The following is a 20,452-nucleotide window of genomic DNA, read 5'->3' as shown; positions in this document are numbered from 1 at the left end:
AGTTAGAAAAAGATAGAATGCCAGAAAAGGATTAAGAGAGAGTGGATGAGAGAGAGAGAAGGATGGGGGACGAGATCGGAAGTGAAAGCAAAAATCTGCGATCAGAGATCGCAGTTGGCTATGGCAAAATCACAGACAGTAACCCTTAAGACACAACAAAGAAATCTCATCATAAGTTCAATTCAATAATCGATACTTGCATGGCATATGGTTCTCTTTGTATGAGGTGTGTAGGACCGCAGGGTTCTGCGTGTCTTTAAAAGCAGCGCGAGTCGTCTGAGGGGAGGCGTGCGCGTGCTGTCTTCCGGCGCGCGTGCGAGCGCGGGAGCTTCAAAGATTATCTTTCTTTGTGGTGAAGTTGCAGGGAATGGTTCAGGCTAAGTTCATTCAGCTCGTGAATGAACAGAGGCGAAGAGGAAAACGAAACTAGACTATAGAAAAACATAAAAGAAATGAATAAAAAGAAAAGAGAAGCAGGCCGAAGCCGGTCCGGACTTGGGTTTTGGAGGAGGAAGGAGAGAGCGTAGGCATGAGAGAGAGAAGGGTTTTCTGAGTCGGTCTTTTATGGACAATATGGGTTGACGCCTCTGTTCGCGCGAACAACCAATGAACGTCCAAAGGTCTGAAGCGGGAAAAACGTCTTTGTCTTAGTTCCCAGTTTAATTTGCATGTTTTATGGCAGCGTTATTATGTGATCAGTTATACTCTAACGAGGGTAAAAATAGTATCATACATTTTACCAGATCCTGATGCATACATTTGGTTCCAGTACAAGGAGAGCTTTACGTGGATACCGAATTAGATATGTTTCGAAGGTACACGTCGAGATAGATTATTATTCTGTAAAAATAAGCTTAAAAGTTAAACTAACAACCTAGGAATAAAATGAACCCAACATGTGGTGTACATTGATAAGTGGGCATTGAAGATTGGACTTTAGAAAGATCCACATGGCATATCTATGATTGAAAAAGGGTGCACATCTGAAACATTATTCCTTTACGGTTTACAAGAATACAAAAACCCATCACAGAGAAGAACAATCATGAAAAAGAGAAATTACATTCAGGCTTACATATTTCTTCAATGGTTATACATATAAAATATCTAGGATGAACACCTAATTCTGCTCTTCTGGCTAACATTCCGTTAGGTAATAAAACACAGTTCCACACAGGGGGGAAGGGATTGCCAGAGAATGTTAGTGAACCCTCTCTAACTAAAACACTATTGATTAAAGAATACATTTCAAAACCACACCTCTAGAAAATCATAATTATATGGTCAAACGAATTAATAAAACATGCGTACAGGAAGATCAAACCCAAATCTGAGTTACATACATTAAAACTATATTTCTATAGGAGGATGTTTGTGTGTGTGTGTGTGTGTGTGTGTGTGTGTAGAAGGTTTCAAGTTTTGTTATCTCTCTGTGGTCCAGAGAGGGGAAAGGGGGGGTTTGGAATGTCTCTGAGGTGACATTAGTGTCGTAAAAGTCAATTGGTTCCAGTCTTTATGGAGCCAAAGCCTGATTTGCACTCACGAGTTCAAAGTGCACCAGCTTTTGTATTCAGGAAGAAATGTTTTTAGCAACACAGAGTATTTGAATTTGTTAATTCAAACCAACGACGAATGATTCGATAGCCAATGTTGTTACAGGTATTTTTAAGGTTTTAAAGTGTATTCTTGTTTAACACCATGTAGGCTAAATCCTCCGAAACGAGTTTGCAGCAGAAGGCACGAACAGAGCGAAATGTTATTATTTATGAGTAACGTTATTATATGAGTAATGTTAACGTTAAACTGTATAAATAAATGCGACTGAAAATTTAATTGAAAAGACAATTGAATGCAATAGAGTCAAAACATTAATGCCACGATTTTAATATGCATAAGTTAAGGAATACGTACTAATTTGTACGTAGGTAAAGTTGTTTATACGTAAATAAATTACGCTTTTGTGCTGTCAATACGTAAATATTATACGTTTTAGTGCTGTAAATACGTCAGTATTATACGTTTCTGTGTGTATAAAACGTAAATAAATGTATGTATGTTAGAACTACACTTTACTTAAAAATACAAACGTATTCTCATGAGATCACGTTGACTGTGTAGTTCGCAATGTAATAGACATTGCGAAGTCAAGTCAAGTCAAGTGATCTTCATTTATATAGCGCTTTTAACAATGTAGATTGTCTCAAAGCAGCTTTACAGAGATAAGCGTATAATTTAAGGTAACGGAGATTGTTTCGGCTTTACAGCAGAGTTAAGTTATTTCCATCTAAAGTTAGTTTTGATTGATTTGCTTCCGTCGCAATGATCATTTGTTATTAAATTAGGGGCCGCTAAGACGACACCATTCCCTCTACACAGACTTTAAATGCGAACCTGTGAGAAACGCTGATGGCGTTCACATGCGCATTTAGAATGGGTTCTATAGTTATGTGCGTTTGAATATACGCAGGTTTGGAATTCCCTACAAGCCAAGCCTAAACAAAGTACTTGTCTTTCCTTATAAATTTTGATAAAGAATTTTATTTTATTTGTTGCTTTGGGGTAGGACTGCGAGACGAATTTACACAGTCAACGTGATCTCATGAGATCTCACAGTCAACGTGATCTCACGCTGTTGTTGTTTCGTTCAAACATTATGGACCATGGCAAGCAGACTTTGGATAAAAAAGGAGAACTTAAACGAGAATCAATATAAGTGCGGTGTTTTCGAGATGCCTGGAGCTCCCCTAGACAGTATATAAACGAGAGCTCTACGTCCGAGACTTCGACTGCTTCTACATGTACTTTATTAAACAGGTGAGCACATTTACATAAAACTAATCAATGTTTTATAGTTCAACAATGATAAAATGTCAGAATATGATCTGTATGTTATTCTAATGTTGATCTACAGGGTGGGCCATTTATATGGATACACCGTAATACTCCGGGAAAGGTTGGTGATATTGTATCCAAGATGGCCGACTTCTAAATGGCCACCATGGTCACCACCCATCTTGAGGAGTTTGCCCCCTCACATATACTAATATACTTTATTAAACAGGACTTTAATATCACCAACCATTCCCATGTTATTACGGTGTATCCATATAAATGGCCCACCCTGTAGTTTACTGCTAGTCTCATACTGCATTTGAGTGTGTTGAAATGTATGTGTTAATGTTAGACCAAGTGAAACAGCGCTGCGATACCTCACAAGTTTAATTTGTCTAATAAACTGACCTGTGAGTAGTAATTCTGCGTGTAGTTCGGTAGAATTAAATGTCCATATTTATTTTATATCTGCGGGACTCGCGTCGCGTGTGGAGCTGATAGCTGTCTCTTAGCAATCCCGAACTGCTTCATATCACAGTCATGATTAAAGCATTGATGTATTCAGTCATCCATAAACATTATTAGATCAGTCGGCTTGACGTTGACGACAAGATCCATAATTCTTAGCAAATGTTGCGTCATCAATCTACGCCTTTGTTATTGTAAAGAGGTTAGCGACCCCTAGTGGCGAAAAATGCCATACTGTCCGTTTAATGTTCATTTCATGTTAGATGATTGTGTCATTGATCAAACATATTTAAAAGTTCTCACAACAGAAACATGGGATTTGTGCCTATAATGTTTACAAAATAATAACTGGAAGATCAGTGTAGCTCACTCATGGAAAGTTTCAGGGACATTTAATCAATTTATTATATATAAATACAATTATAATATAATTCACTCCATATTTATCTCTTTTAATTATTTTTATTATTTAGAAAATTGGAAAATTAGTTTTTCTTTGATTTCAGACCCGATGGAAGAGAGCGAGGAGAGTGAAGAACTGAGTGAAGTGAAGGAGGAGAGTGAAGAACTGAGTGAAGAGGAGGAGGAACATCATGTCAAACCTGGAGAAAAACCTTTGAGTCGCTCAAAGACTAAAAAGACATTTTTAAAGAAAAGAAGAGCCAAGAAATCTTTCACCTGCACTCAGTGTGGAAAGAGTTTATCAAGCAAACAAAGTCTTGAGCATCACATGAGAGTTCACACTGGAGAGAAGCCGTTCACATGCAATCAATGTGGGAATAGTTTCAGTCAATCAACACACCTTAATGTTCACATGAGGATCCACACCGGAGAGAAGCCATTCACATGCAATCAATGTGGGAATAGTTTCAGTCAATTAGCACACCTTGATCGTCACATGATGATCCACACTGGAGAGAAGCCATTCACATGCAATCAATGTGGGAATAGTTTCAGTCAATTAGCACACCTTAATGTTCACATGAGGATCCACACCGGAGAGAAACCATTCACATGCAATCAATGTGGGAATAGTTTCAGTCATTTAGCAAACCTTAATGTTCACATGAGGATCCACACCGGAGAGAAGCCATTCACATGCAATCAATGTGGGAATAGTTTCAGTCAATTAGCACACCTTGATCGTCACATGATGATCCACACTGGAGAGAAGCCATTCACATGCAATCAATGTGGGAATAGTTTCAGTCAATTAGCAAACCTTAATGTTCACATGAGGATCCACACCGGAGAGAAGCCGTTCACATGTGATCAGTGCGGGAATAGTTTCAGTCAATCAACACAACTTAAAGGTGCTCTAGGTAACTTTTTAACCTTAACTGAACAGCTTCGGAGTCAGTGGAATGGTTATATTACTTATTTCGGGTTGAATGGTGGTGGTTTCGCACCCCCCTGGTGCCCGAGAGCGGAAAAAACTCACTTGCAACTTTGGGACGCGGGTCGGTGTCAGGAAGTATCGCGTGATATCAGGTCTCGCGATGTAACGAATTGCTTGACGGCACTGCACACGTACACGCCCCTATTCAAGCACCGGCGGGCTAGCTATAAGCAAAGAGCAACGATAGATTGAGTTATGGCTGAGGCTGAGCCTGTAAAAAAGAAGCAGAAAGCTAGGAAATCTTTGTCGGAGGACCAACGAAAGAGGAAACGGGAGACTGACCGAGCAAGAAGTCAGACTCGAGTAAATATATCGGACCGGCTTTTTCAGAATGGTGAGAACTGAGAGAAACAGAAGCCTGCAAAACGGATGCTGATCCTGCTGTTGCACTTGTAAGTTAAGTATCTTTGGAATAAACTGTGTTTAATATTTAAATTTCAAGTAATTGCGACCTCAGGATGTTTGCTATTGTCTGTTAAGGTTTTTATTATGATCGCTGTCTGTTAGGGGCTTACTAGTACGCTAGATACTATAACTTTGATGTTAGCATTGTCATAGCAAACACGTTTGATTTCTGTAGTTGTTTGGCCGTTCCTCTGTCGGTTTTATTTGTGTAACTTACACTTTTATTTTATGTCACTAAGTCAACGCGTCTGATAATAGGCAATAAACATGTTGCACATATCATGATCGAGCTAGAAAAAACGTTCGGATGTTTTCTTAGACAAGCAAAGGTAAACCATCATTCTACCAGATGAACTTATAGACCTTGCTAATATAACTTTAGACAAATATTAGCCTCCGATATATATATATTTTTTTATGCTCATGCCCATTCTCCCAAAAACAAACAAACAAACAAACACGAAAGCAGTAGTTCGCCTCGTTCATACCGTTCGTTCCCGGTAAAAATACTAGTATGCATGACAACACAATAAATAAAAAAATCGCCATCAGTTGGAAAGAAAGTATTGCTTTACTTGCCTCGGTAGACATAACTGGTTTTGAAATAGCCGGTTCCTCTGCTCAGCTAGGTTGACAGCTGATCAGCTGGGTTGCTCGTGGAAAGGGGGGAGGGACAACAGTTCGTTTTTACGACAGAGTGTTTGAAAGCATTATACTACCAGACACTAGGGGGAGCTCGTAGAGAAAAAACACTCAGACTTGCATAGTGTCCCTTTAATGTTCACATGAGGATCCACACTGGAGAGAAGCAGTTCATGTGTGATCAGTGTGAAAAGAGATTCTCAAACAAAAAATCTCTTAAGATTCACATGAGAGTTCACACTGGAGAGAAGCCATTCACATGCAATCAATGTGGGAAGAGTTTCAGTCAATTAGCACACCTTAATGTTCACATGAGGATCCACACCGGAGAGAAGCCATTCACATGCAATCAATGTGGGAATAGTTTCAGTCAATTAGCACACCTTGATCGTCACATGATGATCCACACTGGAGAGAAGCCATTCACATGCAATCAATGTGGGAATAGTTTCAGTCAATTAGCACACCTTAATGTTCACATGAGGATCCACACCGGAGAGAAACCATTCACATGCAATCAATGTGGGAATAGTTTCAGTCATTTAGCAAACCTTAATGTTCACATGAGGATCCACACCGGAGAGAAGCCGTTCACATGTGATCAGTGCGGGAATAGTTTCAGTCAATCAACACAACTTAATGTTCACATGAGGATCCACACTGGAGAGAAGCAGTTCATGTGTGATCAGTGTGAAAAGAGATTCTCAAACAAAAAATCTCTTAAGATTCACATGAGAGTTCACACTGGAGAGAAGCCATTCACATGCAATCAATGTGGGAAGAGTTTCAGTCAATTAGCACACCTTAATTTTCACATGAGGATCCACACCGGAGAGAAGCCGTTCACATGCAATCAATGCAGGAAGAGTTTCAGTCAATTAGCAAACCTTAATGTTCACATGAGGATCCACACTGGAGTGAAGCCGTTCACATGTGATCAGTGCGGGAAAACATTTCTTAGGGCATCACAGCTGAAGTCACACCTGACAGTTCATTCGAAGGAGAAGCCACATTCATGTTCTGTGTGTGGAAAGAGTTTTTCACAGCTGAGTCATTTACATAAACATCAGAAAATCCATACTGGCGTGAGAGAGTACATGTGCTTTGAGTGTGAGAAGACTTTTACTAGAGCTGAACATTTAAAATTGCACCAGAGAATTCACACTGGAGAAAAACCTTTCGAGTGTGCACACTGTGACAAGAGATTCAGTCACTCATCATCTCTGAAAACACATGAGAGGATCCACAGTGGAGAAAAACCTTACAAGTGTTCACACTGTGACAAGAGATTCAGACATTTAATAGCTCTGAAAATACATGAGAGCATCCACACTGGAGAGAAGCCGCACACGTGTGATCAGTGTGGAAAGAGTTTCTCTATTAAAAGTCAACTGAAGCGACACATGAAGATCCATGCAGAGGAGAAACCACATCAACACAGTCTGAGATCACAGTAAGTTGTTCTTCTTCAAAAAACTGGTACAAAAATAGTAGACACTGATTTCTTCCTCGCATTAAATGAAAAGCTTGACTTGTTTCTAAATTGAAATCCTATTATTATTTTTTAATTTTTTTTCGAGTTTTTGCATCAAATATGTGATATGTAAACCAAAACGTAATGTGTAAGTATTTGTACTCTGATACTGATGTAGTCACCCTGTGAAGTCCAAAGAGAGATAGAATTTTCAGTAGAAATTTTAGAGTTTTGAAAATAACATACATTTAGTTTTTTTTTCTCTCAGCTCACTTGGCTAACCGTGTCGAACCGTGATGATAGTGTGTGTGTGTGTGTGTGTGTGTGTGTACTAGTGGTGGAAATTTTAATTCTTTCCAGAGAATCGTTCATTTTCAGTTAATTCACCAAAATGATTCATTCATTGATTTGTTCAGTGACAATTTCGGTAAATGATAAATGCATAGTACCGTACCTCTAGCATATTACCGACATTTATCTTTGTCAGATTACATTTACTTATTAAACTTGATGTCTATTCTAACACTTAATATTGCCTGTGTAGTTTCTGTAGACACAAATCTTTAACATGTTAATGATGGAATTACTTTATTGCAATTAATAGTTTTTATAAAGTCAAACTATAATTAGATTCACATATTATGGTGTTGTAGTTATTTCCCTGTAGAGGTTCATAAAGATAGGTTAGGCCTATTTATCTAATTATTTAGTTTTATCATTGATTTATCCATGTTATATTTTGAAAAACATTATTGTCAATCAATTTAGCAGTTTTACAGGCTTTTATCATATTTCCTGACTCAAATAAGTAAGTAGTTTATGTTCATGTGCTGAGCAACAAAGTCTCTTACTTTCACTCTATAGCCAAATCCCTCCTCTCCACCTATAGCTGGTGTGTGGTGAGCACAGGACACTTTGTTGATTGATTGGCATCTATTAACTCGGGTTCAACCAACAGGAATGTCTAATTTGTGGTTGAAATACCACAAATTTGCTCTCTGACAGTAGGTGGCGCTCATGTAAAGCAGAAAAAAAGCACTATACAGGTCTCTAGAGTCTAGACTGCGAGTAAATGTTCACATTTTGTGACTTTTTTTCCTGCCGGTGCGAGGGAGCTTACATTTCTGCCGCATACGGCAAACATCACGTGGCAAATGAAAGCAGAATGAAACCACACTACTCATTTGAGCTACGCAGCGTAAACAGTTTATCAGCTCGGAGCAATACCAGACAGCGGTTTACTCCTGGGCCGATCTCGATCACGCAACAATGTTACTACGCAGCGCTGGGAGATCCATTGTAGGGCTGGGCGATATATCGCATGACATTGTTAGGCGCATCTCGTCAGTAAAGCCGGTTCCTTGATTAGTAGTAAATCGCCATCACCTGCTTTCAGATGGAGCGGCATTTACTACAAAGAGCCGTAGTTAACTGACAAGCTGAGCGACCGTATAACCTGCGATAATTAATGCTCAGCTTGTCAGTGAAAGCATTTTAAAGGGATAGTTCATCCTAGGTGAATATGACATTCTTCGTTCATACGAATATGAATATTCCCTATGGATTTAATGTAGTAATGCTAACTGTAACCATGGTATTGTGGCAGAAATAGTCAAATGTTTTTACAATATTCTTTTCCGGGTTCGTAAATTCCTCCCTACATTGCTTCCAAATTAAGGATTGTTGTATCATAATAGTAGAATAAGCAACCCTTAATTCTAAAATACTTACAGTATAAAAAATGTGTTAATTATCTTGGTTGTTACCTCTTTATTCCCCAAAATGTACATGTTGTTTCCTTATTCTTACATGTAAGTACTTTATAGGTACACTATAATTACAGAAAGTTACGCTATAAATTCGTCTTAATTAAACAGTACTTTCCGGGCTGTAATCTAAAGCGTTACCGTTATTTTTAATGTGATAACCAAAAAACATGATTTGTTCATCCATTTGTAGAACTAAACGTTTTAAAATTTAGGAAAACTTATACTTGGCAAACCAACATATTTATTTAAATTAGCACTATAAACAGTAGATGGCGGCAGAGGAGCGCGTATTGACTTATATGCCATTTCCACTTAAAAACAAATCCAAATTTCTATGAAATCCTTTTTTAAAGCAAAAGTAAAGTAGGGCTGCAGCTATCGATTATTTTAGTAATTTGTTTTAAAGTGCCAATTATTCCACTGATAAATCAAGCAATCAAACCAAAATGTGGTAACAAAGATGAAAGAGTGAAAGTGAAACAACAGCCTTTAAAATACAAATATATAATAACAAGCAATAATTGGTTCAAATAAAGTATCAAAGTAAGTAATCATTTGGGTTTTATTGAACAATTCTGTTAAGTTACATGTTCAAGGTCACTTTTTTTTTTTTTTTAACATGTGATTAGCTTTAGTACTTAGTCTGAAATATTGATTATTCCTTTGTCATCATGTCTGTAAGAAATGAAACTTGTTTGTTTTTAGCAGAACTGCCAGAAAGCATCTGGAAGGAGAGGACGGAGAGAACGCCAGTGATCCAGAACCTGCAGAATGAAACATCATGATACTGAAGAACAAAGAGGCTGGTGTTTATTCTTGATTCCTCATTCATTCTTCATGATGAAGAACATGCTGATGCTCACCAGATTTACATTGTTTCATGACCAAACTAGTGATATATAACACAAATCATCTTCATGATATTAAAATAGATCATAATCGTGCACAGCAGTTGTTGACCAGATTTGATGAGATTAAAATGACTGTTGAACTCATCAGTGATCTTGACTTTGAGCTTCACTTTTCATTTCACATTTGTCTCTCATTTGAAATCTCACATGATTTAATGTTTCTTTTAGACCTGATGGACGTGAACGAGAAAGGAAAACAGAAGCCTAAAAAACTCTTCAAATGTAAATGAAGTCCGAAGATTCACATGAGGATCCACAGCGGAGAGAAACTTTACACACGTGATCAATGTGGGAAGAGTTTCACTCAGGCCTTCATTCTGAAATCACTTCTGCCTTCTCATTCAGAAGAAGAGCACCAGAAAAAATACACCGGAAAAACATTTTCATGTTTTAGGGAGCTGAAGGCCGTAATACTTTCAACAGAGACATGAATCTGATATTAATTTTAACTCATTCATTGTTTTTCAGAGATCTGTCTCATTAGTTTTATTTTTTATAAATTTTTGTACTTCAAGTTATGATTGATTAAACTCATTATCATTTTATCAACAGCTTGTTGTTATTGTCCAATTTTATTGTCTACTGATTCTTCTTGCTTCAGGAATAATTCCATAATTTTCAGTTCTGAAAGCCAAATATTACGTTTGCTTCTGGGGCTTCCCAGCAAACACAGAACGTTCCTCTAACGTTAGTTTTTGGTTCCTGTTTTGTCATTGTTTTGGGAACTAAATAATGTTATTCTAGGAATGCTCTTTATATTTTTTTGCAACAATAAAATAATGTTCCAGCAACATTGCAGGATAGTTATTTTTAACAACATAGACATTTTAATATTAGCATAGAAATATGTTAATATAACATAGGTTATTGTTGATATAAATATGTAAACTAACTTTCCAATTAAAACGCTGCAGATGTTTTTGTATAATGACCTGTACAGAGTCAGAGAACAGAGAGTATATATATATATATAATTTTTTTTTTTTTTTTTACTTTTCTTTTTTTTTTATTTAAACCTTTATTTAACCAGGAGAATCCCATTGAAATTAAGAAGCTCTTTTGCAAGGGTGACCTGGCCAAGACAGGCAGCAGCATATAAAAAATAATACAAACATATAGGTACAGACAAATAATAATAATCTAATAATCTAAAAACATTTACATATTAAAGGATCTGCCTCTACGTCTTTCATTTTGGATTTAAATGCATTTAGCGAGATTAATTCAGTGAGTTTCAAGTCCTTTTGCAACGTATTCCATGCTGATGGTGCAGAATACAGAAATGCCTTCTTTCCCATTTCCGTACGAGTCTTTGGCACAGAGAACATAAAGTCCTGAGAACGCAAAAAGTGTCGCCCATTGCTTTTCTGTGTGATATGAACACATAGGTAGCTTGGCAGAAGACCAAGAATTGCCTTATATATGAAAGTGTACCAATGACATAGTCTTCGGGTGGAGTCAAGCTAGAGGAGGCCATCCATCCCGAGAGTATAGCTCACAGTGGTGAGTCAGCACTTTGCTTATAAAAACATATAAAAGATGTTTATATCTTAATTTACTGTACCTCTGATCTGCTGCACACACTTCTCCAATATGCGTTGTTATACACATTGCAGTGTTTCCAGTAGGGATGTCCCGATCCGATCACATGATCGGAAATCGGGCCCGATCACGTGTTTTCAGACTCGATCGGAATCGGACGTTACCTCCCGATCAGGACTCGGATATATATATTCTCATTATTTTTTAACACATCAATATTTATGCGGTGGCACAGAGTTACGCCGGTTTCACATTGCACGCGTTAGTAAGCAGCGCAGGAGCAGTGCGTATGGTGAGCAGGAGCAGGACACGTGTGTTTTGCTTTCACTGGCAGCGTTTGTCACGCGCGGCTGAACCGCGGGTTGTGTAGGCTACAGACAGAGTACTCCATAATGGATAAGTTGGCATTGCTTTTTTTCGTTTTCAAATACATTTAAGAGAAAAGACTTGTCAAGAAGCTTATTTTATTAATAATTTCATTTATATAACTTTTGTTTCATCTTTGATTTTATTGTTATGGCAACAAGTTTGTTTTTGGACATTTGTTTTCTTTTTAAATTGCTGTTGGTCATTTGATTGACTGTTTAAAACACAATAGATATCATCAATGCACATTTTGGATAATACTGCGGTGTATTTTGGCCATGATCAATGTATTGTCACTTTAATTCAGCAAAAGCGGCGCAGCAAAAATAGACTCGGCGCCGAAACGATCGCGGCACTGCTGCTCTGGGGTGCGTTTCCCGAAAGCATCGTTGGCCAACTATGGTCGCAAGTTCATCGCAATGTCCATTGAACTCTATTGGTAACGACGGAACTTGCGACCAAAGTTGGCCAACGATGCTTTCGGGAAACGCACCCCTGCTCTACTACGCACTGCCGCGCCGCCTCTGCGCGCGGTGTGAATGCTCTAAAGCCTGGTTTAATCTGGTAACATGGGCGGCGAAAAAAAATACGCGCTGCACGCTCTGCTAACAGTGCAGTGTGAAACCTGCGTAAAGTGGGTCGCACACCGGACGCGCAGCTCAGCGCCGCGCCACGTCTAGGATAACTCTCACCTGAAAATCCGTTAGCATCAGCAATTTTCTGATTTCTGTAAATAAATATAAAACTAAATGTATATTGCAGCACGGGGTGAAGTCCGTGTATACATTAACTACGATTTGAGACACATACATGTAAATTTAATATAAAACTATGTAAATGGCGCTTTGTGGCGCGGCAGGATTTTGAACACGGTCCTGAGCCGTTGCTGGGCGCCGCGGACAGACGCCGAAAGGCGCCGCCGGTGTGTGTACTCTCATAGAGAATAATGTGTTCGAATTTAAAAGACGTGGCGCTGTGCGGCGCGGCGCTGAGCTGCGCGTCCGGTGTGCGACCCCCTTAAGAGTTAGGAGTGCAGTTCCTAAAAGCACATTACTGGCTTTGCAAACACTGTAGCACTTTTATTTTTTATTTGTTTACATGCCTGCCGGGTATTTTAAGTTGAGGTGCTATTTGTTTATATATTAGACTTTTTTTATATTTACTGTTGCACTAAAGTCCAAAAGTGAAGAATTTATGTATTGCTTGATTGTTCAAGCTACCTCACAGAAGTGCTGTTTGTTAACAGAGTTGTTGAATGTTAAAATAAGGTGAATTAAATAAAAAATAAGGAACATCCTGGATCTGTTTTTTCGCTCTTCTTTATTCTTTTTTTATGTATTAAGTATCGGATCGGGACTCGGTATCGGCAGATACTCAAAATCAAATGACTCGGACTCGGACTCGAGGGCAAAAAAACCTGATCGGGACATCCCTAGTTTCCAGGATCTACATCAGAACGCTGCCTTGTTATTGGCCAGTTCTGCGTCAGGATCACACGCATGCGTTGTGCTGCTCACATGACCAGCGTCGGCCAATACTGAGTCTGCGTTCTGACGTAGAACAACGTAAACAGCGTAGGAGAATGACGTAAGAGAAGAAATCGTTGAATAAAGTCGTTATTAGGGCCAGAGCACTGATGGAGTGAGGACCCTCTTGGAATTGCCCCGTTTATTATTTTTGTTTTGTTTTTGCGCACAAAATGTATTCTAGTTGCTTCATAAACCACAGTCTGTAAGTTGTGCCTCTTTGTCACCGTCTCTGTTTGAAATCTGCAATTGCAGTTATTTGCGTAATCATCTTTACGAGTGTTGTGCATCAGCACGGCTCCTCAGCACGGATGAATAATGTCTGTGGATTGATGTGGACAGAGTGATGGTCATCCAGGTAAAGAACCCATTGAGAATGGCATGTCAACTCTGTAGGAATTGTAATAATGGCAGTACAAAATGCCTCTCGTTCTCGTCATGATCCCAGTCCAGATGTTTCTGCTTGATGTCCGATGTTGGCACTCTGCTACTCACTTCATGCCAGTCGCTCGCTCCCAGACTCACAGATAACAGTGGCCTGAGCTCCTGTATGTTGGGACTAAATTCTTTACAGAAAGTAGTTAGCGCCTCAGCAAATTTCTCATCTGAGTCACTTGGTTTTTGGGCCATGGCTCGGTTTATTTCTTTTTCAGTCCACGGTCTGTAGACCAGCATCGAACCTTCCGGTCCAGCCACTTCAATCATTGGGAGCTGAAACTCCTTTTCTTCCTCTTCTTCTGTCATTTGGGACCTCAGTCCAGTTCTCACCGTCACTCCAGGTTTCAGTCGAGTTGACTTACCCGAGCGTTCAGTTGCAGCTGACCTTGTGGGAGTTCTCTCAGTCTCCCTGCTGCTCCCTCGTCTTTCGGTTCCGGTGGTGAGGCTCTTGGGGAAACATGGCTGTAATCTTGGTGGCCTTCTTGGGTTTGCGCTTGTCGCCTTGGAGGAGAGCAGTCGAGGTCTGGAGCCAATTTCAGCGCTTGCAGCTCGGCCACAGGACACAGATACGGTGGTGGTGTTGAAACAGACAGAACAGGAAAAGGGTTGATAGGTGTTGGTGCAGTAGGTTTTATCTCATTGCTAGATTTTTTATCATCAGGCCCTATTGCTCTATACGCTAGTTCTCTTAGCATTCCTTTTCTCTCTCTCCGCTCTGCCTCCCCCAACCAGCATGTGATTTTTTTTCTTACAATCCACACACACACGTCTCACACAACACCCCTTTTGTTCACTGTGTTGTTTGCCCGTTTTACTCTGAGATTTCCCCATGATGGACGCTCTTCTCTGTGGTTTTTCCCTTTGCACGCCTATATAACTCTAGGCGTCTCTAGAGAGATCAATTTTCACCTCCATTTCACCAATTGAAAAAGATGAGCACTCACAACTTGCTCACAAATTTGATCAAACAGACCCTCAGGGTTTCCCCCACTACACAACTAACTGAACCCACCAGACTTGTATCCCAGTACTACTCTGGATTAGTAATCTGTACTAGTGTAAGGAACCTGTGCTTTGTCATGTCTCTTATTGTGAAAATTGTCAGTTCATGTTCCTTTTGTAGTTCTGTTCATGGCCTTTTCTAGTTTTGTTTGCTAATTAGACACTGGTGTCCAGTGTTATCTAATTAGTCCTGTTATTTAACCATGGTGTTCTTTCTTACCTGGACGGATTATTGTTTGAATGTTAGTTTGTTCTAATGTTCGTGTGAACGTGCCCTTCATGGTTCATTGCTATGGTGAAGCTCTACGCTCTATGTCATGGGTTCTACGCTCAAGCCATGAATGACTGTTTTGAGCCATTAAACATAATTTTTATCTGCATCTAGATCTATACGCTAACTTGGTTCTTGGAGCACGTTACAACTAGTCACCACAGTGTTTATTTAACATCCCCCTCTTTTACCTCCTGGGCCCTTTTTCTGCAGACAATGCCAAATTGTGATGGCAAACTATTTTCTATTAGTGAATAAGAGACAAACATGTATCATTTGTCTTTAAAAATGATTTATTCCCTTGCCAGGAAAGGTCAGCAATAATACAGTCATAAAAATTGGCTACAGAGTGTGACAAGACTCTAAGAGACGGGCATCCTTAAGGGTATGTATCAACACATACATACATTCATAGGGGTTAATAACATATCTTTGTTCTATCAATGTGTTAGAGCAGGGGTTCTCAACTTTTTGCAAGCTGGGCCCCCCCCCCCAAAGCTGGTTCATTGCAGTTGCATCTAACGCATCGGTCCCAAGCCAAACCATTTTCACGGATAAAAATATCAAGGACATTGAAGATGGCTTCTCCTGTAGAGTGCGACTGAAGAGGCCGGCAAAACAGGACATCATCCTCAATCGCCTTGTCCCGCAGATACCTGACATAGGTGAGGAGCTGTGCCTGCCCAGCAATATCAATAGATTCGTCCAGCTGCAGCGCGTAGTAATGACTCTTTTTTATGAACTCTATCAGTTGCTCTCTAATATCATTAGACATCTCTAAAATTCTCCTAGCGACTGTGTCATTGGACAGTGGTATTGCACCGAGTTTGGCTGCTGCACTATCTCCTATCATTATTCTGCACGTCTTGCGCGGCCGGCAAAATGAGAGTCTCTGCAATTGTATGCGGTTTACCCAGTATTACCTATTCTTTTGGCCACTAAATACGATGCCTCCAACCACTGTTTAGACACAGTGCTGTGCACTGAAATGGTTGCCTGTTGCTGATGGAGGCCATCAAGCTTTCTTTTAAAATATTCAGCTGGTTTATCCTTAATGCCAGCATGCTTTGTTTTGAGGTGTCTTTTTAGTATGCAGGGCTTCATGCTGTTGTTTGCCAGCACCTCGGCACACACGACACACTGAGGCCTCAGATCAGCCGTGACTGTAAACCCAAACTGCAGGTATGCTTCATCGTACTTTCGAAGCTTTTTTGCAGCTGGTGGTGCGTATGGTTTGATCATCCACTGTTGGCGGCCGAATGACGTCACCGCGCACGCCGTCTTTTCCATCATTGAGTTTCAGCGTTGAGTCTTCTGAGGTGAGGAGAGCAGTTCACGGTATTTCTCATATTTCCACTCCATCAAACAAACTTTATACATTTGATTAAGCGACAGGCTCATTTCTGTATTGTTTTCATCGATCACAGCGATACTTGTGCGTCTTTTCTGGCGTCTTCCAACTGAAATAAACATTTAGTGCAGCAGCAGCAGCGAGCATGAGGAGAATATGTTGAGTTCATTCAGACCTGAGCGATTTTGAGTTCGTTTGTGTGATTATTTATCAAGTCAGAAGTCAAGTCAGTTTGAGATCAGTGAGGGGAATTGATATGGGAATCAATCTCAAATAAATCAGGTGAAAATCAAATAAATCAAAAATCAAGTGTCATACTGGAACAGAGACTGCTAAATGCTTTACATTGAGCCTATAATGAGCCACGTGAGACATTAAATTAATACTAATAAATATGAATAGCGTTTTACCCTAGGAACAATAGTGCAACTATTTGGAACATAACTATTCCCTTAGTTCCCATAACTATTTGGAAAGTTTTATGATCATTTTCAATTTCTGTGTATGTGAATATATCAATTCTGCACGTTATTATTTTAATGATCTAACTACTTTAGTGATTAATGTAGTTATCATAAGATCAAACTAGCTATATTTTGATTAATTTGGACATTATGCTGCTGTAATTATTTATCTGTAGTGGTTGATGAAGATGAGTGTCATTAGTGATTGTTTTTGTGTTATTGATGTTTTATTCATGTCATAGTGTAAGAAATAACAGTATTGTCTTTCAGTGGAGCAGTTTTACAGGCTTTTATCATGTATCCTGACTCAAATAATGTGTTTCTAACAGCAAACACTCAGAATAAAGTGAGATGATCTGCTGATGATCCTGAATGGCTTATGAATGAGTGTTGATAGTCTGAGGCTCATCAATATTAACAGATCTGCTGAAAACACTCTTTATTTCATGACAATAGTTCCTGTTTTCACCTCATTTATTATGCTGATGTCTTCAGATCTCCTGTAAATTGACACGTAAAGCTCATTGCATTGGTGTCAGCAGACTAAGGGTATTTGTTGGTTACTATGTGTAGCCTATGTTTATTTCTGTTTATGCTTTCAACTGTTTTCCTTACCATTATTTATATTTGGGAAAATTTACATTATTATATTCTGTTGTCCATGAGCAAAAAATAAATACTATTTTTAAACTCTAAAACTATTTTAGATTTTTGGCAGATCAGCTCCTCCCACAGCAGTCACATCATCAGTGAAGCTCCTACCACTGTAATTCATCATCAGTGAAGCTCCTCCCACTGTAATTTGTCATCAGGGAAGCTCCTCCCACTGCAATTCACCCAATAAATGCTGTAAATTCCCATCAGCTGCAAGTGAAGACGAGCATCAAAGCATCAGGAAGAGCTGAAATCTGCAAAGACTGAGTTTATTAAAGAGGACAGTGAGAACATGAGTGATCCAGAACCCTGCAGAATGAAACACACTGAAGATCCTGAAGAACAAAGAGGTTGGTGTTTATTCTTCATTCATTCATGATGCCGAAGAACATTCATGTTAGAAACATTCAAGCACTTCTTCACTTTTAGATACACAGTTGAAAACTATGAAATGGCTGCAAAAGTTTCTTCCTTTTTTTATTCAAATGGTCAGTAAATATTTTCATATTGATTGTCAACATCAGGTCAAACTCAATTTACATATTTTAACTTTTATTTTACATTTATTTATGGTTTATAATTTGTAACAATTTTACTAGAATTTGACCTGAATTTTTTGCACATTTTTACAAATTTACAATCTACTAGTCGCTTTACTACAAACATTTGTGTTCTTTCTCGCAGTGAAATTCACTTGATCTTGTGTTTCTTGTGTCACACTTTCACATGTGTGTGAAGTCAATGGAAATATCTTGAACGGCCCTTAATAATTAAAACGTTTTAGTAGTTTTTAACATAGCTATATATCAATCTAAAAGTTTGTGTCAAAATATGGCAGTATTGTGTATTATAATGTTCATTTCATGTTAGATAATTGTGTCATTTATCAAACATATTTAATAGTTCTCACGAAAGAAACATGGGATTTGTGCCTAAAATGTTTACAAAATAATAACTGGAAGATCAGTGTACCTCAGTGTATCACCCCGCAAGAACAATTACAGTGCTTTACAACTATAGAACAAAAAGAGTTAAATAAACATATCACTTCATCTAAACCAGTGGTTCCCAAACCTGTCCTGGAGGACCACCAACACTGCACGTTTTCTTTGTCTCCCTAATCAAACACACCTGATTCAACTCATCAGCTCATTAACCCATGTGATAATGAGCTGATGAGTTGAATCAGGTGTGTTTGATTAGGGAGACAAAGAAAACGTGCAGTGTTGGTGGTCCTCCAGGACAGGTTTGGGAACCACCGGTCTAAACCAACAACATGTTTATTAGATCCTATACCAACTAAACTACTGAAAGAAGTGTTACCTATAGTGGAAGAGCCTCTCCTCAATATTATTAACTCATCTTTATCTTTAGGTCATGTTCCAAGAACATTTAAATTGGCAGTTATAAAACCACTCATTAAGAAACCACAATTTGACCCATATAATCTAGCAAATTATAGACCCATTTCAAATCTTCCATTTAAGTCTAAAATATTAGAAAACGTGGTGTCTGCTCAACTGGGCTCTTTCTTGCAAGAAAATTACATCTATGAAAAGTTTCAGTCTGGGTTCAGGCCGCATCATAGCACTGAAACTGCGCTCGTTAAAATCACAAATGATTTACTCTTAGCTTCTGACCAAGGCTGTATCTCAATATTAGTTTTACTTGATCTTAGTGCTGCGTTCGATACTATAGATCACACAATACTCTTAGATTGACTACAAAATTATACTGGTGTTCAAGGACAAGCATTAAGCTGGTTCAGATCATGCTTATCTGACCGCTACCATTTTGTCTATTTAAATGGAGAAAAATCAATCATAACTCCAGTAAACTATGGAGTGCCGCAGGGATCTGTGTTAGGCCCTCTGTTATTTTCAATATATATGCTGCCACTTGGAAATATTATAAGGAAACATGGAATTAGTTTCCATTATTATGCTGATGACACTCAAATATATATTTCATCACGGCCGGATGAAAACGCTAAATTATCCAAATTGACAGAGTGTGTTAAAGATATAAAAGATTGGATGACGCATAATTTTCTTTTATTAAATCCAGACAAGACAGAGGTACTATTTATCGGTTCAAAAAACCGCCCACAAAACCTCTCACAATACAACTTTAACATAGTAGGATGTCCTGTTACTTTATCCTCTACAGCAGGGTTCCTCAATTGTTTTTTACCAAGGGCCAAATTCTGCCGACAATACAAAGCCAAGGGCCACCGATCAAAATGTTATGACCTTAATGTTTGCTCTTCTGCTATTATTGTTGTTGTTTTGTTAAAAGAGTCACAAATCACAATATAATTATTCTGATTTTATTTATTTTTATTTTACAACTCTGGATCTCCATGTCCGGAAATGTCATCATCCATGAACAGCTTTTTGGCCTTGTTTGCCAGGTTCCAAGCCACACGTAAGGATGCTGCGGTGGCATTCTCCTGTATGGATGTGGTTTTATGAATAACAGCAACTGATTGCTTGTAAGCTGCTACCAATTGTGTTACCTTCTGTTTGCGACTCTCAAAATGTTCAGGAAAATTGCTGTTAAAATTGCAGTGCAATGAGTTGAAATGGCGTTTGATATTATCAGCCTTATGCCTGGTTCAGATTACACGATTTTTTTTGTCTGTTACGATAGTCACTGTGTCAGATTACACGATTTTGACTCCTAAAAATCTTGTCATGTTGTGGACAAGAAACATGTCAGACTACACATTGTTTTCCGACCAGTCATCGCGAGCCGTCTCACTCTCACACACTCATTCACTCGCACATAGGCTACACACGCTCACTCACATACATGCACTCACACACGCACTCTCTCTCACACACACACTCACACACTCACGCTCACTCACTCACACACGCACTCACTCACATAAGTTACACGCACTCACTCTCTCTCTCTCTCACACACACACTCT

General features: G+C 38.9%; 1 protein-coding gene across 6 annotated transcripts in view; it reads left to right on the top strand.

Annotated features, from left to right (window-relative positions):
• LOC307163322 (uncharacterized protein) overlaps positions 1–10,103 on the top strand; it is a 326,027-nt gene extending 315,924 nt beyond the window's left edge. For 3 of the 6 annotated variants that reach the window (XR_013822053.1, XR_013822055.1, XM_079879358.1), the window contains one exon: positions 9,695–9,792. Coding sequence is in view for 1 of the 6 variants with exons in the window: in XM_079879358.1 (XP_079735484.1) it covers positions 9,695–9,764 (70 nt within the window). In the remaining 5 variants the exon portion in view is untranslated. Of the gene's footprint in view, positions 1–7,061; positions 7,200–9,694; positions 9,793–10,068 lie in introns of those variants that run through there. The other 3 variants (XR_013822056.1, XR_013822052.1, XR_013822054.1) reach the window with 3 other exon arrangements.
• Positions 10,104–20,452: the final 10,349 nt, after the last annotated feature.

The sequence above is a fragment of the Squalius cephalus genome, assembly GCF_949319135.1.
Source record: "Squalius cephalus genome assembly, chromosome: 1".
NCBI lineage: Eukaryota > Metazoa > Chordata > Actinopteri > Cypriniformes > Leuciscidae > Squalius > Squalius cephalus.
Note: the sequence above shows the minus strand (reverse complement) of the source record. Positions and strands in the feature narration are given on the sequence as shown.